Source organism: Micromesistius poutassou (genome assembly GCF_964030765.1).
Source record: "Micromesistius poutassou genome assembly, chromosome: 19".
NCBI classification, from domain to species: Eukaryota; Metazoa; Chordata; class Actinopteri; order Gadiformes; family Gadidae; genus Micromesistius; species Micromesistius poutassou.
The window spans coordinates 2,893,438-2,920,215 of record NC_140289.1 but is presented as its reverse complement, the minus strand read 5'-3'; the positions used below and the strand labels follow the sequence as shown (position 1 = coordinate 2,920,215).

Sequence of the window (26,778 nt, the reverse complement as noted above, 5' to 3'; positions counted from 1 at the left end):
CTAATGGTTTAAATCGAGCTAATGAAGGAAACATTCAAGTCTTTCACTTGAGTCGATGTGAAAAGCTTGGGCATCAAACCAGGAGATCACCATATTAATAAAAATAACTCCTCTGATTGGCTCTCAGAAAAGACACCCACCAAAGTATACATATATATATATTTATATTATAATTTATTCATATATAAGTTTTTTGATTATTTTATTTTATTATTATATTTTAGATAAGCCATTACAATACATGCACCCTAGTCAAAAGACGCAAGATGGATAGAGCAGCATACCAGTTGGTACAGTCTACTGGGTAGGCTGGTAGTAGTGTTGAATGCATCCCAAAATGAGAAAGAATCAATTTACAGAGTATTGAAAAATGAATAAAATAAGCAAAGCAGCTGCTTTTAAGTGCTACAATAAAGAAACAAGAGATAGATGAAAAAAATGAAAAAAAAATCTTAACATGTCCACTTAAGTGCATGCTTACTACGAATGAACTTCGATCTTTGCAACGTTACATTTCAACCAAGTAAATTGATTGGACACAACTTAGCAAGCAAGTGTGCAGGAAAGTGTTTGTGTTGCTTGGCAACAGTCTTGTGCGTAACTATTTGTGTTGGCAGAGCCAAATAAATTATTTAATAAACAAAAACACGAATCAGAACCTGTTGTAGCTTAATACTTTGTACTAATAAGTGGCGCTTGTATAACTGTGTGTAAAATCAATATCCCACTGGGGGTTATGCTGTTAAATGATAGCATTGCATGCTAACGCAACTGAGGCAGCAAAGAAAATTTAAATGTGAAAATATCTTGTTAAACTCTTTTGTCTACTTATTTGTATGCACCCTGCTGTTAGTTAGTATGACAAGGTACTATGATTCAAACCGTCTTTTTTGTCTTTATTACTTATCATAATCAGATCATTTATTTTGGGAAAAATAAAAATAACAAAAAGGAATAGGTTGTACGAATTTCTTTGTTTTATTTCATAAGCATGTTGATGATCATTTTTCCATCATGCTATCTGAAAAACAAGGACATAAAAGTCTAAAGGTAGAATAGGGCCAACCAAAAAGTGAACCAAGGTACATTTACCAAAACACAATTTAATGCACTAATATATACTAATATAACATACCATGATTGGACTATTAGTAATGCATGATGAAAGTCATTTTAGAAGACTTTTAGGCAAGAACATTGCTGCCTATTATATAATGATTCATATAAACAACCAAGAAATCACTGAGAGCATTGAGCGAAAAAAACACCTGAGAGACACATCTCCCCAAGTCCAATCAAAAATAAGAGTCAACCATGCACTGCAAAAGGAAATGTCTTCAATGTTCACATTTTTAACTTCTATAAATTCAGACAACGTCACTCGAAGGGAAAAACACACACAATTCCTATTTCCGCTTTTGACTGTATATGAACCGCCAAAAAACCCAATTACACCTTTCCCATTCAGCTGAGGTTACATGAGCATCAGTTACATGAGCGCCTGCAACCCAACTCAGCAACAAAGCATCCAGCGCAAAACAGCCAGGCATCGTTGTTCAAAACAGTGAGCCTAAGGCACTTTGAAAAAAACTTCTGATAGGTGTTAAAGTTAAGTAACCCAGCCCGGGCTGAACACCAGTCAACAGCTACACCCCTACTGAAACCACATTGATATGCTGCCTCCATCTCTAGCACATGAATGCATGGCTACTGCGTCAAGTGTAGCATTATGCATTAGGTCATATACAATATGGGTCATAATATGGTTTGACACTGGCCTCCCTCTAGTGCGCTCTTGAGTTACCTATTGGAATAAATTTAATCAAAACCGTGACACATAGTTTGGGCCAATAAAGCATCAAGTCGTGTGATGTGATGTGAAGTGAAAGCCAGAGGTTAATCATCATAAAATAAATGTAATACACAGACGCCGAGCTATACATGTTCATTATTTATGTAACACAAGCAGATCTGCGTAACGTGATGTGCCGACTCGGTTTCGCCTTGTTAAACCTTGGTGGGTTCTGCACACAAAATACACCACACACAAGCCACAGTGGGTCCATTTTGCGCAAAAGCAAAGATTCACAACCACTTTGATGACACACGGCGAGAAAAATCCTTTGTTATTTTCCCCCCGAAAGCCATTCACATGGCCTGCCGAATGCTTTCCAAGCTCTTCTCTATGCTGTCGATCACCTCCACCGCAGCCTGAGGAATCCTCGTTCCGGGGCCGAAGATGCAACACACGCCGCTCTGGTACAGGAATTCGTAGTCCTGCGCACCGAAAAAACACGGAACAACATTGTTAACCTGAGCACTGCATTCTGGGAATCGAGGAGCGGACCAACGCACTGTAGAGCATTCGCTTTGCCTCGTTCAGAAAAGTGAATGCAGAAAAGAATTTGACCGTCCACACGTTCTTCACACCTCACTCCATTTCGACGACAAGAACCCCAACAATAAGTCTAATCTATGTTGGAGGGTACAAATACCCTCAAACAGGCAAGTACCCTGACCCTATACCGTCTTTTATATCATTAACTTATTCAAAACAGGTTTTATCTCTTTTATCCGCATTAGCGTCCTGTTTCTGCGGTGACACCCAAAGGTAAACACTATTTACATAATAGGGAAAGGAGGAGGAGGACAACGGAAAGGCTAACGTTTGGAGATTACATTGACGGTGCGGATGGGAGCGGAGAGGAGGGGGTGGCAGCTGGTGTGCGGTGGTGGTGGTTTTTTTTCCGTCTGGCATCTGCAGATTGTTGTTGGGGGGCGTGCGGTATGGTATGGTATGGTTGCGGCCGGCACGTTGAGCTCTGCACAGCCCTGCTTGCTTTTTTTGTTTGCGGCGCGCTGTTTGTTTGGGCCGACCCCAATCAGATAGCACGTCTTGAGGCGGGAGCGAGCTCAGCACAGGGTTCTCTCCCAGGGATTAAGACCATCATAACGCGAAGACAGAGTGGGGGGGGGGGGGGGGGATTAGGGACTCGAGTTGAATTTGTTTACACCGACCGCCGGCTGTCCAAACTACAGAGTGACTAGAGATATCTGTTGGTCGATTGAATGGAGCTGCAACTCACAATAACCGGATCTCGGATATTACGGATACTCTCCAGTGCCCTTTTATAGTGGCAATGGAGAATGCCAAGGGGGATGGAGAGTGCCATTGGGAACTCTAAAGCAATTACTGATATCTATTAGAATGTTATGGTGCTAGTGTATACCATAGCCAACTGGATGTAATTTGTGAAAGCGATCCGGGAACATGAGACGATGAAGGATGAAGGATGTCAAATTAATGAATGAACTGGGAAAATAACTTGGATTGGATTGAATAGCATTATGTAAGTCTCTGGCAGTTATCTTTGTGAACAACAAAGTGTGTAATGAATAAAAAGCCATCCATCCATGGCCCGATCAACCCTGTTATTTTTAACCATAATCAAATTCGACCATTGAGAGGAAAAAAGGAATATTTCATTTAGAAAGAAACTTGAATTCTGAGGTTGTATTGGCACAACACTGCTAGTTCATCCGGACCTGGATCTCTTCAAAACAGACACACTGATGTAGATGTATTTTTTTGGGCTTCATTATATCATATACTTTAATTAAAACGACTGTATAGCAAACTAGGAGCTGATAAAAATCAAGAGAGGAGCCGGACAAACAACTCCATGTACTAAACAGTGTGGCAACTAAAACAAAACACAACCTCTCTGTAAACAATGCCAATACATGGAGATATTCCCCAAGGTTTCCCACAGTCAGGAGCCAACAAGTGTATTGTCGGGGAGGAAACGACAGCGGGCCCTTGTGTTGTAGTAGCAGCTCTAATGGGGGTAATGATGCCATCAACTCAACATCAAGCTGATGCTGTAATGAAACGACCCCACATACAGCGAATGCATCTGGCAGCAAATGAGAGAGAGAGAGAGAACGACTGTCAGTTTGTATTTTAGAGAGAGCGATCAAAATGTACTACCCTACAACTTACGACCCCCAATCACCAAACGTTGAGACTCACGCCGTGTTCTGTCAGGAGAGCGGCGCATGTGTCAGAAAGGTGTGCTGTGACAAAGCGCTGTCAGAATCAGCCGGCAACGAGACAGTGAGGAATACCAAGTTCAGGGTTGCGGGAGCTGGCTTTGGAAAAGTAATTACATCATTGCTCACTCTAGATTTATATCTGCCAAGTGTGTCAAATGTAGCTAAGGCCGCAGGCGAGAAGCTGTGGAAAGACTGGGATGGCAGAGCCGTTCTGCTTATTGTGACAGCGAACAAACACACGGGATGCACAGACGACTCGTACAGAATCCATAATAGAGGAGCGTCTCTCCAACCACGGGCAGCACAAAGCGGTTGATATGTGTGCCGATTGCTCCTTGGCCCATCAGACCAGGGAAATTGTGTTAGACAAATCCCATTTTGCGTCACTCACAATCCCTCGCTGGAAACAGACATTATTTGAACAAGAAAGTTAACTTGGTTATTCAAGTATGTATCAATATTATATATTTATGTATTAATGTTGGTCCCCAGAGGCTGAGGGCTATACTGGCCCCTGGCTGAGGGCTCTACTGGCCCCTGGGTGAGAGCTCCACTGGCCCCTGGCTGAGGGCTCTACTGTCCCCTGGCTGAGGGCTCTACTGTCCCCTGGCTGAGGACTCTACTGTCCCCTGGCTGAGGACTCTACTGGCCCCTGGCTGAGGACTCTACTGGCCCCTGGCTGAGGACTCTACTGGCCCCTGGCTGAGGACTCTACTGGCCCCTGGCTGAGGGCTCTACTGTCCCCTGGCTGAGGACTCTACTGTCCCCTGGCTGAGGACTCTACTGGCCCCTGGCTGAGGACTCTACTGGCCCCTGGCTGAGGACTCTACTGGCCCCTGGCTGAGGACTCTACTGGCCCCAGGTTAAGGACTCTACTGGCCCCTGGGTGAGGACTCTACTGGCCCCTGGCTGAGGACTCTACTGGCCCCTGGCTGAGGACTCTACTGGCCCCAGGTTAAGGACTCTACTGGCCCCTGGCTGAGGGCTCTACTGGCCCCAGGTTAAGGACTCTACTGGCCCCTGGGTGAGGACTCTACTGGCCCCTGGGTGAGGACTCTACTGGCCCCTGGGTGAGGACTCTACTGGCCCCTGGCTGAGGAGTCTACTGGCCCCTGGCTGAGGACTCTACTGGCCCCTGGCTGAGGACTCTACTGGCCCCAGGTTAAGGACTCTACTGGCCCCTGGCTGAGGACTCTACTGGCCCCTGGCTGAGGGCTCTACTGGCCCCAGGTTAAGGACTCTACTGGCCCCTGGGTGAGGACTCTACTGGCCCCTGGGTGAGGACTCTACTGGCCCCTGGGTGAGGACTCTACTGGCCCCTGGCTGAGGAGTCTACTGGCCCCTGGGTGAGGGCTCTACTGGCCCCTGGGTGAGGGCTCTACTGGCCTTTCGGTGAGGGCTTTACTGTCCCCTGGGTGAGAGTCTAACCCTACTGGCCCCTGGCTGAGAGTCTAGCCCCACTGGCCCCTGGGTGAGGGTCGAACCCTACTGGGCGCCTCGGCTGTCATCGATGACTCGTCGGCGATGGGGGTCGGGCGGGCGGCGGTTTACCTGCGGGGGGATGACACCGCCGCAGATGACCAGGATGTCCGGACGGTTCAGCAGCCTCAGCTCCTTGATGAGCTCGGGCACCAGGGTCTTGTGTCCGGCCGCCAGGGTGCTGACCCCCACACAGTGCACGTCAGCATCCACCGCCTGCTGGGCAACCTCCAGAGGGGTCTGTGCCCACCCACAGAGGGCCACCGGAGGGGGGGGGGGGGGGGAGGGAGAAACACTGGCGTTAGGGCATGGAAGACGCTGGGGGTGAGATTTGACAGCTGTGAAAGGGGGAGAGCGGCAAAAAGAGCATGAGGGAGAAAGATTTGGGAGATAAGCAACCCCCACCCCGCTTTCACACACACCTGTGATTGACAGGCGTGATGGAATCCAGTCAGGTGCAGTCTATAATCTGAATTGTCACATACGGAGACAGGCCGCAGTCTACCGAAATAGCTATAATCGCTCTGACTCTGAAACACCTTCAAGCACCATAAAAGCTAAATTGATTTACAAAATGTGTTTTGGGCCTGTTATCCCCATGGTTACTGTCCCACCGTCTAAAACCCTTTGTCAAAATAAAAGCGTCTGGATCCGAAGCCCATCTGGGGGCTGTGATGCTTGTTTTCGATCAAGTCCCAAGCGCTGAACGTGAAGCACACCATCTCCACGGGGGTCTGACCTGAAACAGGGGTCCGATGTCCACGTCGAAGCCCAGGTCGGCGAAGCCCGTGGCGATGACCTTGGCCCCGCGGTCGTGGCCGTCCTGCCCCATCTTGGCCACCAGCAGACGGGGGTTCCTGCCCTCCTGGTTCTTAAACTCCAGCACTCTGCAGGGGGTCAGCCAAGTCTAACATTAAGGCCCAGTCCCATTTCTCTCTCCCCTTAACAAGAACACTTGCTTTGGGTGCCCTTAGCTGCAAGTCCGCTACCGAGCTGGCTAGCGTTCAAGGGTTGATTTTAAGGGGATAAAACAGCACTCCCCCTTGCTCCCTTAAGTATTGGGACACCCTACCTCTTTGCGGGAACGCGCAACAAAAATAAATCTTGTTCACACAAGATTTTTTTCCTTTTTCTAAATGTTCAGTGTGTGTGGCTCTGCGTAAACATATGGGTTCAAGATAATATAAGTGTACTTTCCACATTATTTTCAATAAAAAACAGAAAAAAAATTTAAAATCAATGAATGAGACCAAAGATAACTGATCTGCAATCTATACTCAGAAACCCCGTCTGTGAACAAAAGAAGGTGCGACGCGCTTGGAGCCGTCTGAGACATGCCAGGATCCGCGCGCGTGCGGCTGTGTCTCGGTGGTTGCTAGGCGACTGCGTGTGTTCTGCGCTCACCTGTTGTGGGTCACGGAGATCTCCTCCAGCTCGCCAAACTCACTGCGGTAGGCCCCACTCACCATCCGGGTGCTGGCCTTGTGCTCCCCGAACACCGCCTTCATGGCGTCCGTGATCTCCCCCACCGAACACCTAGGACGGACAAGCCTTTGTTTTCCTCGCCTGTTCAGCGGCTCTGCTCTTTGTGGCTCCTCCCATTCATCAGAGCTGCCCGCGTGGGAATCGCCTCGTGCTTATTTCAAATCCACCTCTCTCAACGCATGACGTATTCCCTTGTAAATGACATACTCCGCTTGAAAGATAATTGGCAAGTACACAAGTTGCAATATGGTGGTTATTTCAATTTGCTAATTGCGTTTGAACTGCTATTTACGTTAAGAATCCGATATGAACAATCCTATGGCAACTATTCTGCGGGAAACCTTTGAAAAGCAGCAAAAGCCTCTGAAGCAATTATGATGAAAGACTGCTAAGGGCAATGGTCAGGGGGTCAGGGGTACCTTGCCCGGGCTGCGTCGACAGCCAGGCCCAGAAGGTTTCCCTCTCTGGTCCGGGCACACTCCTCGATGGCAGACAGGCACCTCTTGGCCTCCGCGGTGTCTCGGCTTTCTCTCACCTGCGTCAGAGAGAGAGCGAGAGCGACAGAGAGAGCAGGAGAGCAAGAGAGTGAGAGAGCGAGAGAGCGAGAACATTATCTTTCAATTGCAGTTCTACATTGAACCAATTAGTTATCTTAATTATCTTCATTGTAATCAATACTTTGTCATGTCACGCAACGTCATATTTGTACGAATCCCATTGTGAGTTATTCTGTTCAAAACTAGCCATTAAATGCAGTATCCTTTTGACATAAAGCTCACTGCAATACATTTGAATGCATAGAATGAGCTATGTGATTGTGATCTTGCTGGGTGTTGGAACCAAGTTCATGCAGTCCATGCAAGTCCATCAAGCACATAGCTCGTTCAAGTGTTTTCAACGAAGATGGCTGCTAGGTCAATGAGGGCCATATATAAGGATCCATTTGATGTTGAAATGCTTCTATGACCAAGGTCTTAAGATATACCTTGGAGGGTGTGATCCACAGCACTTCACCTTCTGAATGACATTTATGTGGATTTCCTTCCACAGCTGTGGTCAGCCCTATTCGTGCTTTCACAGAAAATACCAGCTGACCTTCCAGCAGGAGACGGTGAAGATGCCACCTACCTTACCGCCACTTTTCAAGTAATCTACAATCATCAGGCATATTAATATGGGAATGTGCAGGCAATGTGTAAAAATCGAAAGGGCAAAAGTGCTTAAGTAATCCAAACCTATGCATATCTTAACTGTGTGCATAGATAACCTGACAATTGGTTATTTAAATTAACTCAATCTCATGATTGAGAGGATGCATTTAATATAAAATATTGCATCAACTTTAAGTGTTTAAATGGAAGGCATGTGGCAGTAGCCAGCTGACGCCTCAATGCAGAAGGGATGCAGCCCAGGTAGAATGTGTCAATCATTGCCATGGCAACAGCTTAGATGAGAGCCAATATAGGGACGTTTCCGATGCTTGATTACCATTGAGATTAACAGGTAGAGACAGAAAGGGGTGGGCAGACACGGTGAAATACCTACTCCGTTGATTCTAAAGGGCTGACGTTTGTCGCAATCAAATCCCCTTCACCTTTCTGTCAGGTGATGCTGCCATAGCATCAGGTGAGGAAATCAAAGCAAAATGAGAGACAACCAGAACAAACCTCTCACCCCTCTCTGCTCCCTCCCCTACATTCCTCCACGATGGAGTGTGTTGCATTTCACTCAAATGTGATTGAAAGGCAAGAGGGATTCCACAAGCCAATCAGGGAAGAAACGCTCTGAAGGCTCAGAGCAGGGAGCGGTCTACAATCATCTCATACAGAGACAGGTCTGACTCACTAACATCCAATTATTCACAAAAGATTCACAGCACAGTTACCTACGGCACCTTTAATAACTACTCTACAGGAGATTGCGTTAGCTTCGCCAGACCATAATTGGCGGTGTTTCCTGTTGGACATGGAACAAGACTATCCAATTGTATGCAGCCAAATCGGCAAATCGGCATCAACACTGTTTACTATTCAAAGCAGAGGCCCAGTCATCTCCGTCGTGCCGGTGCCAAAACACTCCAGTGCGGCGAGCCTTAATGACTTTCGCCCCATCCTCAGGAAGTGCCTAGAGAGGCTGGTTCTGCCTCACTTCAATAACCTGTGAACCTGTTTACAGTTTCCAATTCGCCTAACGCCAGAACAGGAGTGCGGAGGATGCCATCTCCACGGCACTACCCTCTGCCCTCTCCCACCTGGACATCGGTAACTCCTATGCAAGAACGTTGTTTAGTCGACTTCACTTTGACATTCGAAACAATCACCCCCTTCAAACGGATCACACCTCCCTCTGCAACTGGACACGACTGGAAGTCCAAAGTGCCCTCTTCTTCCTGAGGGGACTAGCCATCGAGAGCATCCCTACCAACTGTGTCACAGTACGGTAAGGCCACTGCTCTGTCTCTGCCGGACAGCACATGCAGACGGTGGTGAAAACTGCCAGACGCATCACCGGTGCCTCACTCTCCTCCGCCGAGGCTGTCCAGAGCACGCGATGTCAGCCAAACGCACGCAGCGTACGCAGCAAGGGCTGTTCTCCCCCCCCCCCCCCCCCCCGACCACAGACTGTTCACCCTCCTCCCCTCTGGGGGGGGCGCTACAGGTCTCTCCGTACCCGGACCCAGCAGGTTCAGGGGAAGCTTTTTCCCTGCGGCTGTCCCCCTGCTGAGCTCCTCATCCCGATGGAAGCCAACTAACCAAGGAGGAAGCCCAATCCCCGCCCCCTCTCCCCCCACACACACACACACACGCACAAACACCCTCCTTCCCCCAGTGACTGAACTCCCACCCGCCCTGGACATTGCAGTACTGTTATTAATAACTTATTGACTGTATAAATCTGTCCATACTGTTCATACTGGCTATACACTGTTCTTATAATGTACTGTATATATCCTTAGTATACGGTTCTCCAACTGTATATATCTATATACGTATATCTATACTGTTCACACTGTCGATACACTGCTCTTATAATGCACTGTATATATACTGTGTATATCCCCAAATTTATACTATTCTGTACATACTCTGCAGTTTACAGCCTTTTTCCACCGTCTGGTTCGGTGCTAATTGCATTTCGTAGTCTCTGTACTTGTACTCTGCGCAATGACAAGTTGAATTGAATTGCATCATTGCATCAAGCACATAATCTCATCCGTCCTGTCGCCGAGGGGCCCACTCGCCTTCTTGAGCTTGTCCACCTGTTTCTGGCGGACGAGCGTGTTGTCGATGGCCAGCACCTCCACCGTCTCCTCCTTCTCCAAGCGATACTTGTTGACACCCACGATGACCTCAGTGCCTGTCAGAAACACACACAGAAACGGGGAGAATACAGAGACGGACATCAGGTTGGATAACCGTTCACGAGGCAAGCAGCACTGACACACTCGGACCGTTACATGGTGGAGAACGGAGTCCGTCGCGTTAGGGCTGGGCGATTAATCGAATTTTGATGGCGATTTCGATTTCAGAGTGAAACGATCACCAAACTAATATAATCGAGTTGAAACAATTTTTTTTTAAATTATTATTATTTTTTTATAGAAATTACAGAACAGCTGGATTCATATCTGGACTTTATTTTCTATTTGACCATTTTGTGTATTTTATTAAAGGGGAAATTTCAAAGTTCTCATTTAAAAAGTGTTTTTTTTGGAGAGAAATTATGAATAAATGCATCATGTTTTCAAACTCAAAAATAATCGTTTGAATAATCGAGAATTCAATATTGACCAAAATAATCGTGATTATGATTTTCTCCATAATCGAGGAGCCCTACGACGTGTTATGAAATTGCAGACCGAAAATTGTGTTTGCCGCACAAACATTTATGCACATAGTGCGCTCGCAATCTATTTATTAATGTACCACTGTATTCAACTATTTATGTTGGAATGCACCCCAGCCCTCCAGGAATCAGTGATACCACTAACACCTGTCTGCGCCCATCAGCAAGTCTAACCTTTTATTAGATATTTAAATACATTTTCAAAATGTCAATTTTTGTGTTTCAAAACTTGAAAGTGTCGATAAAAAAAGGTCTCTCTTACAAAATTGGCTCAGAATAAATGCTAGCTTTTTTTTCTTTTCTTTTTTTGAATCAACCAAAAAAAAGTGATTGAAGAAATGTGATTGAATTGTAAGGACTCACGCTTCCAGATGTGCAGTGCTGGTGCGTCGCCATGTGACCAAGTGCATGTGAGAATTGAAGTCGGGCTTGAAGTTAACTCCTGCCCTCAGCAGCATACAAAGCAGCACCTTCCTGTCCAAGACCATTAAACTGTGTTTGAACCGAAAGGAAACGCTAAGGGGCTCATCGCACCTTGCAGGCATTTCAAGTGGAGCGGTAGCACTATGCAGGCTGCTGCGTAGTGTTGATACTTCTGCTGTGTGATAATAAAGCACTTGCTATGGGGATAACAGGAGCCGCCCCATGCCCTGACAGTCAAATCAAGCCCCTTGTCTCCTGCAGGGAAAGAAGGCGGGGTGTCGCCGCCTTTGAGGAGATTATTTCAGAGCCCTCTCTGTGATCACACTAATGAGAGACACTAGGACACTTGAGGTGTTAATTGGAATCTGGGGAATCCACTAATCAACCAACTGATCTGTAAGCGTTTTTTTTTGTGTTTTATGTTTGTCTTTATGGAGCTTCAAAATCGATTGACAATGCAGTCGAGAGACGTGCAGCTGGTGCACACACACCGTCCACAAATAATTGATGAGAAGGATTGACATGCCATGGCAAGTCTGTGTGTCAGATTCAGTTCCCCGAGAGGATAATACAGTAAGATTCTATGAGGCTTAATCATTAGAGGAGGGCAAGAACACTCGTCAGGTGGGAGTTCTGATTGCTCCCTTCCTGCTGTGACAGGATGCACTTTGTTTAAAAGCATGCACTGCTTTTATATACCACAATAGTGGTAAGGAAGGATTATCTAGCTCCTCATCCATGTGATGTTCTGAAGCACAAAAAGCTTTCTGTCTTAATGAAGCTTGTAATTTGTTTTTGTGGAATTCAATGAAATGCCAAAGCCGTAATTGGAAGAAGGGGAATTACACGTCAGTGTCTTCAATCAGTTCCACATGAGTTTGGGTGTCTCCTACGGAGCCATACTTTAACACTGTAGCCGTGACATGATGTTTATATGTTTACAGTCACACTGCTGGTAAGGTACATGCGAGGCGTAAGACGTCAGCCATTTACAATTGAGATGCAGAAACACAACTGTAATCAACAAAGTCAAGGGTTTTTTAGTTTCAGTTGTAGAACTAATCAGCTGTGCCGAGAAGAGGCCATGTAACCCATTGCAAAATTATAAATGATTGTTGCCGTCAACCTGTAGAGCTTTTATTTTGAAAACCCACATTAAAAATCACAGGCAACGCAAACCAAGATAGAGATGAAAAGAACACAACAGTTCATTTTAGTGATGAATCATATATTTTGGTCCCTATATTACGCGATAATAAGGGCATTTATAGAAATAAGAATCATTCTGTTGTGTATCTTTCCTATTAACCTAGGGTTAATGAGACAGGTTGGTGGCCACTTACTAGATAACAAATGATTTGCGAATAAATTTGAATTTGTTGCAAGTTGTAATTAGTAAATATAATGAAGACAAATGGTCAAATGTTTATCACAGAGCCCTGAAATGACAAAAAAAAAACTAAGAACATTCTTACAGGAAATAAAAAATAAAAAAGTAATAGAGGGCCAGCACTTTACATTCTAAACAGCATTTTACACAGTATAGTCTATAATATGAAATTCTCAAAAGGTAAATCAACGTCATTAAACACAGACTGAAGCTTTGTATGGGGAAAGAAGCAACGATGGTGGACTGTACTAAACGCCCTATTTGTAGATGTGGATTGTGGATTGTAAAATTAAGGTGGGGGGGGGGGGGGTATTTATGCATTTGTTTTATAAGTATTCATGTTTTTGTTATAATGCACAACGTAGGGTTAGGGTTAACCCTTTTACTGCAGTTTATGAAATAAACAATGAACTAATGCCTGTATGTGAAGTTGATAAAGTGTGTGTGTGTGTGCGCGTGCATGCGTGGGTGTGTGTTTGATTGCAGTGGATTTGGCTGGATTTGCATGCAATGTAACTGGGAATTTACACCGCAGGCGAGAGAGAGACGTGAGCGTAACGTAGGCGTATCAATTCACACCGCCGCCTTTTATTTCGCTATATTTTCAAGATTCATCAGATAATAGGCCTACATGCCATAACCGAGACGCTTCAGAAACGCTTGAAAATAGAAGTGAAGCGTAACGTTAAGCCTTGGTCGGCCGTGCGACGGGCGTAGAACGCTGCCGGTGTAAATCAGTGCACTAGTTTGAATTAATTCTATCTCTAGCTGAAAAGAACCTGTCTAAAACGGCTCTGGTGTAAATTGGCCTTAGGGCGATCTGAAGCCCGCTGCCCACTGTGGCACAAGAGCGCAGAGCCGTCAGTATTGCGCACTAAGTAGCAACTGAAGCGGCAGCAGCCTGTAGTTCCAGTGGAAGCACGGCGTACCTCGGGAAGAAGCGCCCGGCAGCAACCAGATTTTTATTTGTCATCCTCATATCTGTATCATGCCACTCAGTGCACAATACTGTCGGCTCTGCGCGCTCGTTGCGCTCTCGTTATGCCACCACAGAGGCACATCAACTGTTTTGCTTCAGCCACTCAACGTGCTACTGCCCGGTGTCCAAAACTAATGCACCCATTCCGAGTGATCGATGACGATACAAACGTTAAGCTTGTGCATGTTTCCGCATGTAAACGACTTCATGCCTGTCTGCGCTTCAAACTCATGCATGTTGCAGAAAATGTGCAACAGCACCCCCTGGGGTCACACTTTTCGGCTCGCTCGCTCTCCTTGCTTGACCGCGATTTAGCATCTAGGATCGATTGCTCTTCCTTGGGTCCCCCGATGTTAACGCTGAATTTCGTACATTGAATTTTGCAGCTGAATTGGCATGTTGGATTTGGGGAAGGTAAAAATATTTAAGTTTAAATGAATACATAGAATTTTGAATTTGAATTTAGCCTATTTAATATTTTAACTTTAAATATTTGGTTAAATTTAGAAGAAAAAAAATCTGATATGTTAGTTCAATGATTAAATATTCAGTGCTAAAAATTCAATGGCTTTAATTCAGTGGCAAAAAATCCAGATACGTTATTTCAATGCATAAATGAGGGTTATGGAGAGGCCTGAATGGAGAGTGGGATTTGTTTGGTCATTCCGTAGATTTAAAGCTATTATGTAGGTTTTGCCAGAGCCAGAAGAATATTCAGTGCCTAAAATTCAATGGCTTTTTATTTTCAATATCCGATGAGACAGATTTACTTCCATATGGCTGACATCACAGAAGCCCGTTCAGAAATAGCAGCCGTTAATTCCTTATTTACCTTCAGTTAATTTATCCATTAACATCGAACCACCATGTCGCTTCAATCTCCATGGTGTTAATGAGCATCTGCCACCAGCTCAGCTCAAGGCTGGGAGATTGGATCCTTTTCACTACTGGTCTGCTAATGTTATATACAGGGCTACAGCGGTAGTAGACTAAACCAGGGAAGCTGCCACACACTGACCGTGGTCGATGTGCCCTGCTACTTGACAGAAGCACAGGTAGAGCCATCATCAGTGTAAACCGCCTGTGTTTGCCCTGGGATGACTGCATATGAAAAAGGTATTTGCTTGACCGGAGATTTTTCCACTCTGGCAGGTCAAAGGATTATCAATAAGTACATTTTGGACCAGGTATATAGATTTCATAACCCAGGCCTTATGACACTGCCTCCTTCTCCAGCCCCCCCCACCGCCTGTTGGAAGGGTGCTTGGCACGTTTCCATGGAAATGCACACATTCCAATCACCCTAGGATGCGGAGCAAGGAAATCTGGGAAGTAATCTCTGAATCCAGCTAGATCAACAAATGGCGGGGACTTATCTTAGGATGCACAGTTTGCTTGCAAGTGCAAGTAATTGGCTGAAGCCACTGACTACAGATGAAGATAGCAACTCCCCCCCCCCCCCCCCCCGAGAGGCGTATATTATACAGTACTCGCCATGGGGAATATGAAGTTATGTCCCGCCGGGCTCCATCTTGTGAGACGGAAGCAACCGACCCACAAGAAGGCAGCAACCTTCTCCACATTGAGTGGTTCACCATAGCCTTGGACACGGTGAGACGTCAGCTTCACTTTCCCCGTCGACCCGTTTCCCAGAGGCGTCCAAGAGATGTCGCTCAAAACCCTCATTACGAGTCTGCTCTTTAATTTGTACCGGGGAAGGGATAGTAGACCTATGGTTATTAGACAAGTCTGCATCCATGCTGTCATAGCATGAATGCAGTGATCAGAGCCCCCATCTCGAGGATGCTTCTCGCCCCCACAACCCTTTGGTCGATGGAAGCAGCAGATGGAAGACCCATAATTGGTGTTATGAGTGACACCTGTGGGTTATCCAACAATGATACCGCTGGGAAAAGGGTCCTTTACTGGGGTAGGACCCATTAGACACACACAAGTGATATGGACGACCGCTCAAACCACTGACGTTTTCTGTGAGTTCATTATGCATCTGATGTTGATTGATTTTAATTGAATTGCAGCAAGTGCGTAACGAACACAATGCAATGCTAAGAATGCTAATTCAACAGCCACCAGAACGGTGGACATACTGTAATTAGTTTCCACTGCACTCGTTCCAAACTTTGCTTTGATTTGTATCTCTGGGTGATGGAGCTGAAATGCAGAAACGGATCCATCCAGTCAAATGCCATCCTCCAGTATTTAGTGTTTTCATTTGTTGTGGTCATAGCAGCGGGCTAATCTGTTTTTTGAAATAACTATACAGTCCGAAATTTACGCTTGGCAGAACGCAACATATTTAATCATCCAAGCTTCTGCGTCAGGTTCGACCTCTTCATCTCCACTTCTCTCTGCATCTCCCACCTCGCGTAGGAGGACGGGGGATACATCATTCAAGGTTACATACATACAACCAAAACACATATGGAAAATGAAGTATATTCACATCTTGTTAAAAAAAAAAAAAAAAACTTTTCAACACGATAAAATAAATCGGAACATTCTCTGTTTGTTGTTAGAATAAATTTTTCTCCATTTGGTTGAAACTTGGTTGGTTGAGACTTTGGACCATTTAGTTGGATTCTAAGACTTGGATGATCCCTTCTGGAAAGGCTAGGATGGTGACCCGAGTCCTGAGTAGTGAGTCCTGAGTGTGTCAGATTAAAGGGCTTTTCTCTGAACCAAAGAAAAGCTTAATTTTGACCATAGTGCTAGGACTATATGGTGAATGGTGAACCATTTCACGTGTACTTTTCCCTGGATAAGTTTCCGAAGTGAGAATTCTAAGTAAGAGTAATGCATGCTTGGTGTCCCCCTACTACGTTTCCCAAGGTGGACTTCAACTCGTAGTTGAATTTTCTCTCCTGAAGCTTAACTGGGATTCAGTTGGGCTTAAGGCAGACATAAGTGATGTGCCGTCTCATTATGGAAGGATAAGGGTTAATAAAAAAAAGGGGGGAAAAAGGATTAAGGGAAATCCATTGGATATAGACACTAGATTATAGATGAAGGCAGGCAGGTTGAATGGTAAATTGATTCAAGCCACCTGCATGGGGTGGGTATAAAAACACATTTGACAGATAATATAAATTATGAACGCCATTTAGAACTGCCAGGTTTGATACGATACGATTGATATATAGATAACTTTTATACTGACATGAGAGCGGAATTATTCATAAAATAATCTACGGGTTTGTTATGAAGCTTGGAATGCTTTGACATGCTTTGCACATGCTTTGCACATCTCTTACGATGAGTCTTTTATCGGGTTGGGTCAATGAATACCTGAATCGATGCGAGCCTGCTTGCGTGCTGCACATTCCTCAATGCGTAGTTTAGGAATTCCCTCCGACACAGCTTTGGCCATGCCACCCATTTCCTCGATTTCCTGAATGAACTACAAAGAAAAAATGGAGATCATTGATAAACTACACAGAAAAGAGCTGTAGAAGAATGCATGATACGGTAGGTGGCATAGCATGAGCTCATGAATGGCTTCAGACTAAATGCAGAAAGCATGAAGAAAAAACAAAACACAACAACAACAACAACAAGACTTGATAATAGAAAGTAGCATACGGATTTGATTTGTGTAAACGAGAAGCAATGGTATTATGGGGATCAATGTTGTGTGTGTGCGAAACGTCAGCACCCTGCACTTAAGCACTGCTAAATAACGAGTTACCAGGACGATGTAGGAACTGTGCGCTAGAGCTGGAGTGCTATAGGAACATCCTCACTTGAAATTTGTTTCACGCTTCAGATGTTCTTGTTCTCTCGCAATGATCAAACCGGTGATTGCAATGTATCTCCCACTCTCCCTGCCTTCCCTATAACCATCCTTCAAGGGCTTTACATGCTGTAATGATCAGCCATACATAAAGGAACAAACCACCCTTCCCCCGCATTTTTTAACCATGTATTATCTTTTGGGATTTGAAGAGCCAGTGAACCCACTCTTTCAGCTGGAATTGAACACTAGGAAATCAAAAAGAATGCATTCTGGGTCACGAGGTTCTAGGAAAGAGGGGGGTGTGACGTCCCTCTCCAACTTTGAGATACTCTTCTAGTACCGTCGTTGTGTATGTTATAATCAGCGATGTGTATGAAGTGGTTATTAAATAAAAGTCACGGTAAATGACTGCTGAGGCGGAGCATCACCATGGTGTTATACGAGTGTCAGGGACGCCTAACCCGGACACAAGCATTAAATAAACCACTGCTCAGACGTCACCGAAAGAACTGCAGATTCAGAATTGACTCATTTCAGTAACAGGGATGAAATGCCATTGATTAATAGCACTGACGATCATATAAGACAAACGACCACGTTTAAAACAAAAACAAAAAAAACACGTTTTCTTTTGCGTTCAAAACCTGGGAGACACGTGGTTAACCATCGGGGGTCCTTGGGGTGCATCTCGCTCGAGGACACAAACCGATAGGTCGCGGCCATCGGGGCCTTCGAGACCAAGTGCCTTCCGGCCGGCCAGTCGAACCGCTCCTTCACCGGGAAACACCCACCTTGAGAGCGGTGGCGTACACGTCGTCGGTGAGGGACTCCATCATGTGCGAGCCCCCCCAGGGGTCCGCCACCTTGGGGATGCCCGACTCCTCCTGGATGATGATCTGGGTGTTGCGGGCAATGCGGGCACTCTTGACGGTGGGCAGGCCCAGCGCCTCGTCGAACGAGTTGGTGTGGAGGGACTGGGTGCCGCCGAACACCGCCGCCATGGCCTCGATCACCGTGCGCACCACGTTGTTGTACGGGTCCTGGGCGATTAAAAGGCATCCTCGTCAGTGTCAGTGTCATCGTCGACGTCGTCGTCATCATCATCACCGTCATCGTCGTCAAAGTGAACTTCATTTGAACAGTGGCGTTAAATAAATGAATAAAACGAAAGAATGGGGAAAAAACATGACTTCAAGTACTGTGGTACCGAGAGGAATAAGGCAGAAGGAAAGTAGCGATAGATATATAAAACAATAAAAAATGTATACATAGAATATGAGATAAGACGTGTAAAAAATGTTTCATATATGGATTTAAATCAGATGAGATGGTTGATGACAAAGACTTGCAAATCATCAGAATTTAATTATGGATCAGCAGGCCCAGCCAATTTTAAAAGGAAAGAGCTACAGACAGATACAGTACCACACCAGTAGACCCTTTGAAGAGACATATCTTGTTTTATATTCTGTATGAATGAGATAAAAAGCATAAAACACGTGCAGAAGAAAACAACCTTGTCAAACAAACAAACAAACAAGGTTGTCAAGGAGATGCACAATGGTATCCACCGAAAGGGAAAGCAAGGCCAGGTTAGAGGAGGAGGGAAACTGGGTGAATCCACCAACACAAGTCGGAAGATGTTGAAGCCATTGTTTGATCCCAGCCTTGGCTTGTGGGAGGAATAACAGAGTAAGACAATCAAAAAACAGTGAGCCGACGCTGGAGAAGCAGTTGTTCTACTGACTTTCCTCAAGTTCTCAATAAAAGTTGTATATTCCATTACCAGGGTCAGGGTAGTAGACTAAATTAGTGACGATAACGTACCTTGACCATTACAGGTGCTTTTCCACGGATACCGCCAGCTACACTGCTATGAAACCGTCTGAGAAAATGGCCCATGGTTAACGCGTGTCATATTCACTAGTTTACGTAGTGCCCTGGTATATAAGGTTAGCCAGCAGACCCATAATAAGTGTTATGAGTGGCTTTTCCTACGATTTCAACCCTGTGAAAAGGGTCTACAATCGTCCCTTCTTCAAATGACCACTCTCCCTCAAGACAAGGGCAGAATGTGAGCCAGGCACACTGGGGGTAGATAATGACCAGCTAAGCCGACCGAGTAGGACCATAGATGGGGTTTTGCCTGGCAGGTTCAGCGTGATTCAGGTTCAGCGTGTGATCACCTGCTCCGTGAGGGACCAGCCAGAGGTCTGGCAGTGGGTGCGGAGGAGGAGGGACTTGGAGTTCTTGGGCTGGAACTGCTCCTGGATCAGCGTGGCCCAGAGACGCCTGGCCGCCCTCATCTTGGCGATCTCCATGTAAAAGTTCATGCCGATGCCCCAGAAGAATGAGAGCCTGCGGACGCACGCACACACGCAGAGGGTAAGCAGTGTTTGACCCGTTTCATCTCCGTTTGCAACAAAGCCAACTCATGAAGAATTCATAATGAGTCTGGTTGAACAAAGATAGTCATACAAAATAATAAATAAAATAAAAATAAAAATCACATAAAATGACCAAAAACATTAACAATGGGGTGCATGAGCCAAACGCAACGTACTACATCCTACGCTGCTCTGGTCCCGGACACTGCGATACTTGGTTTAACAATTAGCCTAATTCATGGGAAAACATGCCCATAAATGTGCTAATGCGACAACAGCCCAACTAGGGGTAAGGTTTAATTAGGCCAACAACGTCAAGCGGGCAAGAGTAGATCTGTTTGGGCTTTTGTAAGCTTACGACCGAAAGTGATTATTCCAAAAGGGTAAAAAGGGGAACGTTAATAGATGTTCATAGGCAGATACAGGCATGTCAGTTCAAAAAAAATCATGAGTCACATTTCCCCTGTGACACAAAACATTTGTCAAAGTCGGCTGAGTGGACAATCGTGTAGTGTATCAGGCATACCCAATACCAATCCATGCCACCCACTGAATGACCAGTAACACAAACCTAAAATATCAGTCCATGGGGGAATGCTCAAACCTCTGCATGTCCAATTCAACTATCTTTTCCCAGCGTCTGTTTAAATGATTTTCCATTATGCCGTTAAAATTCAAATCAGTTACAGCACTAAAAGTTTACGATAATTGGAAGTACACTGGGACCTTAAGATAGTAATGAATACAAAAGGCTGATGTTTAGAATGCCCTTTAGAACGCAGGAAGACCCAACCTGGACTGTTATATTCACAGCATAGTGTTCTCCACTGCCTGGCCCATGAGGGTCAGGTCTTTTAGAGTCGTTTTCCTTCCAGCTGAAGACAGGAAAGAGGTCAGTACAAATCAATTGAGTCGCGGACTACATGGGTGACACTGCGTTTCGTTGCGTAATGTTGATGAAGAGACGAGAACATCGCTATCTTGGCAATTGGAAAGAATAGAAATAGAAAGAAGAATTGTCCGAATTGTCTGACCTGAGGAATTATCATTGGGGAGGGTGACAAGGGAACAAAGAGGTGACTTGTAGGGGCCGCCGAGCTGGGGCCTAAAGGTGGAATTGGTCTGATGTAGCCGGGGGCAACGGACTCATCTCGTGGGCAGACGATAGATTACAATCAATCTTAAGTCACCGAATACAAGACGACAAAGAATGGGCAGCACTAATGGCTTTTTTTTTTTCTCTCTCTTGTGAATACAGGGAAAAGCCTTGGCAAAAGAGAGTAGCTTGTACTGACGAGAACAAGACTCTTTTATATTTTGGGATTTCGCTTTCGAAGCGCATATCGTTACAGCCCTAGCGCAGAGTCATATTGTGGTGCAATGCATTATGCACAATGGATTAAAAGCATGTAAGGGCACTCCGTCTTTTCAAATAGATAATGGAAAGACACCAGCGACGATGCAGGGCTATACATTGAAAAGCTGGGAGGAGAGCATGGATTGAGTCAAAGAAAGAGACAGCGAATTCCCTGATGTATGTGACCTATGTATGTGGGGGTCGGCAACGGCAGTTGACAGTTTGAAAGAACTGGACACTATGGAAGTGTTGACGTATTATGGGGACTATAGACAATTATTTTGTCAAGGTTTCGGCATGTAAATACCTAAGCCACTTTTCCCTTCTTATATTTCTATTTTTGACAGATTTTTAATCCCATTTAAAAACGATTGCGTACATCGGAAACTAGGGATGAAACGACACATCGTGAAAACCGGTTAAGATAAAAAAAAAATGATTGGCAGAGGGCGTAATTTACTTTTCATTGCACGTATTTGACGTCGTACTTCACATTGGGTTTTTGGTTGATTGTTCAGACGGTACGAGAGATATGGCGAGTCATTTTGAAACAGGACGCACCGACCAGCATTAAGTAAGCAGTGTGGCAGCATTTTGACTACCGGTACCCTGTGTTTACAAATGAAAAAAGTCAGAGAGACAAGACAAGACAACAGCGTGCAAATATTGTAAGAGGCTGATGACCTCCACAAATAGATACGAGGCCAATTTATTTTATGTGTATATAGTGCAACACTACGGTGTGCGTGGATGGTGATGGTGGATGGTGAGAATCAATCTTTTAATAGCCACGTCCAAGTGAGGGATAGGCTTTGTGGACACCTATAGTATAACGCTACTGTGTATGGCGCATTTCATATACAACATCGCTTATTAAAACGCTTACACAACATTTACATAACGACGGTGCTAAACAAGTATCATAAAGTTGGCTTGGGTCGTAACCATGGAGATAACACTGCCCCCTCTTTCCTCAAAAAAACTCTGGGCCCAAAACACATTTTTGTAAATCACAGTGTTCGAATTCCAGCTGAAACAGTGGGCTCACTGGCTCTTTAAGAAAAACATCTTGCGGTTATTTAAGATAAAATACTATTTCAGTTGCACTTTTGACAAGGACGCATATGTTGTTTTGCACAGTTCATATAAATATTCTCATAGGAATATTTTTCAGTCAATTTGTCTGCGGCTCATTTTGTTAAAGAAAATAGTGAACCTAAAATCGTGCATCGTGAGTTGAGTGTATCGTTACATCCCTATCGGAAACTGATTCATGGTTTTCCGTACAAAGACAGCGGCCCAAGACTTTGGTCAATCATGAGCAGTGACACACACACACACACACACACACACACACACACACACACACACACACACACACACACACACACACACACACACACACACACACACACACACACACACACACAACCCTACAATTGACATTTACACCAATCCCCAATCACCGGCCTGTACCTGGGTGCAAACTCGTCGATGGTGAGGCCAGCCTTGAGCCCCGTGCGGCAGTACTCCAAGCCGTTGGCGATGGTGTACGCCACCTCAAGGATTGCGTCTGCCCCCGCCTCCTGCAAATGGTACCCGCTGATGGAGATGGAGTTGAATTTGGGCATGTGCTGTTGGGGGGGGGGGGGGGGGGGGGGGGGAACACAACATTCAATCAATAAAGTCATCCAATCAATTATGTGCTTCACGGACCATGAACATCCTTGTGTAAGTGTCAACACAAGCACCAGGACCTCCATAGGTGTACGTCTCCCTCCCCTGACTACCACCCCCCCCCCCCCACACACACACTCACAGGGAACACAGTCCCATAGGTGCCAGCACACACAAAGGTCATCTAGTAGCCTGGGACCCTACCTGTTAAACAGGCTACCGTCTGACCGGGCATAGCCCCGCAACACAACCACACTACAAGCCAAACATAGCATTCACACACACAGGCTACCCCTCACCACCACCACACCCCCATTACAAGCACAGCATAGCATCCTAACACACAGGCTACCCCTCACCACCACCACACCCCCACTACAAGCCCAGCATAGCATCCTCACACACAGGCTACCCCTCACCACCACCACACCCCCACTACAAGCCCAGCATAGCATCCTCACACACCGGCCACCCACCAACCAGCATAGCACCCTCACACTCTTCCTACTATAATTACTAAAATGAATTATATATATATATATATATAATAATAAAATATTTATAATTATATTATCATTAATAATAATAATAATAATAATAATATTGTGTAATAATCTTTAAGTGCCATGTGTCATTTGTTGGGTTAATATGATGGTGGTTATAGTGTTTGTGTGCGTTTCTGTTGATGACATTGACCAGTGACATTCGGAGTACATTATGGCCAGTGACGACAGAGCAGCTGCCACCTCCATCACAGTAAACAAGACATGTGTTTCAGCTTAGTTTTTTGCGATTTGTGTCGCTTTGGCTTATTTCATAATATTATCCCTTCCAAAGTATTTTTGGGTTGCATTTCTTCTGTCAGCTGCGGAACGTGGACGTTTCACGTCGAGGTTCCCACCAACACCAGAGGGACGAGAGACCCAGGGTTCAAGAGTCCCACGCTCCGATGGCTTGACCCCCTGCAGAGTTCGGAGGAATGTTCCGTCTCCCCTCGCTGAAATAACTCCCACAATTACCGGCGTGGCCTTCCACCAAAACAAGGAGTGAGAGGGGGGGTGACTGGCTCCTCAAGAGAGAACCAGACAACGGTTTCAATGACGACGACGGCGACACATACCTTGGACGTGTAGGCGAAGATGTCAGCGATGGCGTGCATGGAGGGCTCCGGGGGGAAGATGTAGGTGTTGCGCACCATGAACTCCTTCAGGATGTCGTTCTGGATGGTGCCCGTCAGCTTGGCCTTGTCCACGCCCTGCTCCTCGCCCGTCACGATGAACATGGCCAGCACGGGGATCACCGCCCCGTTCATCGTCATGGAGACGGACATCTTCTCCAGGGGGATGCCGTCGAACAGCAGCTTGACGTCCTCCACCGTGTCTATGGCGACGCCAGCCATGCCCACGTCGCCGTGGACCCGCGGGTTGTCCGAGTCGTAGCCGCGGTGGGTGGGGAGGTCGAAGGCCACCGAGAGGCCCTGCTGGCCGGCTGGGAGGGGGGGGGGAGGGAGGCATGGTATGGACGAGGGGGAGGAGGAGGGAGATGGGAGGTGGGCATTATGAAAGTGAGCAAATGAAAAACTATGTGATAAACTGCAACAACGACAAACATTATTTACTCTATATATTACGGTTAGTATATAGAGTATAGTATATGGTTAGTATATGGTTGGTCACGGATCAACCATGTCTCAACTGATCCCATTTATTATACTGTTCTTGCAATCAAGTTATATTCATTTTGCCTTTTATTGTCACGGTCCATAGTATGGGATCCCCCTCCCATACTTAGTATTGGAGTTACTATTAGCCCAGCACAAATGTTAATAACTAGCATTAGTCAAAATGCTTAATGACAGTGTCATACAAGTAAAAAAAAGCAAGACATAACCTCTGACACACAAGCTCTTTAACCCCATTCAGTAAAGCTTTCATACAATCAATCCTATTGTGCTGACATGTCATGTCAACTACTTACTTTTTAATCATTTAGCATGGCCTTTTTCGGCAAAGTGAATTTCAGCGAAAACATTTTTCTATGTCAATGAACAAACTATGGGATAGGCTTCTTGCGCAGGGATGTCTCCAGGTGAATATTGATGCACAAACCGTGATGCATTGAAACTTTGGTATTAATTAGCATTTCCTCTAGTGCATAGTCTGTTGCTCACCTTTAATGTTATCTCTGTAGAACTTATTGCTCTCCTCCACGGTGCTGAAGCCCGCATACTGCCTGATAGTCCACGGCCTGGAGGAGTACATGGTGGGATAGGGACCCCTAGTGTACGGAAACACGCCAGGCAGCTCATCCACGGAGGCGTTCGAGTCTGCCTTGGTGTAGACGGGCTTGACGTTAAGGCCCTCTGGTGTGCGCCAGATGAGGTCCTCTGGGTTCTTCCCCTTGAGCTGTTTCTTGGCCAATTCGACCCATTTGGGATTTAGCTCCACCTGCTCGCGGTGTGGCGAGGCGGTGTGGAACTGGCAGGTGAAGGATGTTGAGGCGGAGGCAGACGCGCCGCCGAGGAGCCGTCTGGCAGCCAAAGCCGCGCATGCCTTCTGTGCGGTCAACATACTCTGTGCCGCCTGGGTGACAGAGCAGGGGGGTCACCCGTGCGATGAGAGACGATGAGTGAAGAGTGGTCAGTTATTAAACATGTAAGTGGAGCTTGATTAGAGTAGTGGCATATCAACTATGCATGATAAAGTCATCGATTGCGGGGAAACTGTACTTTATATACACTCAGATTGGTTATTGCAGGTATCTATCTGGGTGAGACACTCATATGTGTCACACATGGGGCAAGTACTGTACAAGGAAAGTCATTGAAGGATGTGAATGCAGTAAATAGTGTAATTTAACGACAACCGCATGCAATGACATTCCTTCAACTACACCTTCATGTACAAGATATATCTAGAAGATGAAGTCCTACATGGAAATGGAGCAATAGTATTTGCAATAAGCACAGAGAAAGTCCTATGTTACACAAGGATAGCATAACTTGTGTAACATAAGTGAGCGGGAGGGCGATCTGAAATGTGGTCGGTACAATTATTGGCGTTGCCAATCGATGGCATAACATTGAGTCAAGCCACTAAACTTGCCTTTATTTTTAAAGTAACTTAGGACTGTAATACATTCACATTTCTGACCTTGTAGTGCGTTGTGTTGGAATATAGTTGAGTCGAGGCGTGTGTTATGCTAGCCAATGGATTCTCATAACATTGACAGTCAGCCAATCAGCACCGAGTATCATTCTGCACCCTTTGACCGATGACACCGGAAGTAAATAAAAACAACATTTTGGGCATCCAGACATCGTAATAGTGATATAATATGATATTATTAATATCTACATGTGACACTCTCTTAACTGAAATAATGTCACATTTTATTAGAAAAAAATATTTTAGATATCAAACATGTCTATAACGGCATTCTAAAAATATATTTTCTATTCCAGTTCATTTGATGTTAAACAGTTGTTGTTACTATTTAGAATTATCTTTATTAAATTAATAGCTTTTGGCATAATAATCAGTTCATTTTGGTACTTCTAATTAGAAGTACCAAAATGAACTGATTTCCAGTCTCTCTTCTTGCCTTTTCGTTGTAGGAAGAGATAAAAAAAAGTTATTTGTTTACTTTTTATACAATCGTTATAATGTCCGTCAAAATACTACAACTACCAAATTATAATCTAAACTATTAGTCTTTGTTGTTATTCAATTTTTTTTATTTCTATTAAATGTGTCACGTTTTACCACCAGGTGGCGATTTCACCCCTTGCCTTTGGCACAGAAGTACTTGGCCTACTCATAGTTCACATCACCAACAAACACACGCACGCGCGCGCGCACACACACACACACACACACACACACACACACACACACACACACACACACACACACACACACACACACACACACACACACACACATA

The 26,778-nt window shown here is 45.3% G+C and overlaps 1 protein-coding gene across 1 annotated transcript; it reads right to left on the bottom strand.

Moving 5' to 3' along the window:
- Positions 1 to 145: 145 nt before the first annotated feature.
- mmut (methylmalonyl CoA mutase) lies at positions 146 to 26,050 on the bottom strand. The gene is made up of 13 exons (XM_084483559.1): positions 25,986 to 26,050; positions 25,004 to 25,415; positions 23,954 to 24,321; positions 22,633 to 22,790; positions 19,599 to 19,770; positions 18,204 to 18,452; positions 16,965 to 17,076; positions 10,262 to 10,377; positions 7,440 to 7,555; positions 6,940 to 7,071; positions 6,275 to 6,422; positions 5,608 to 5,775; positions 146 to 2,277 (listed from the first exon to the last, which is right to left on the bottom strand). The coding sequence occupies exons 2-13, from the start codon at positions 25,401 to 25,403 to the stop codon at positions 2,149 to 2,151; spliced, it is 2,268 nt and encodes a 755-aa protein (XP_084339685.1). The 5' UTR covers positions 25,404 to 25,415; positions 25,986 to 26,050; the 3' UTR covers positions 146 to 2,148.
- Between the last annotated feature and the right edge of the window lie 728 nt (positions 26,051 to 26,778).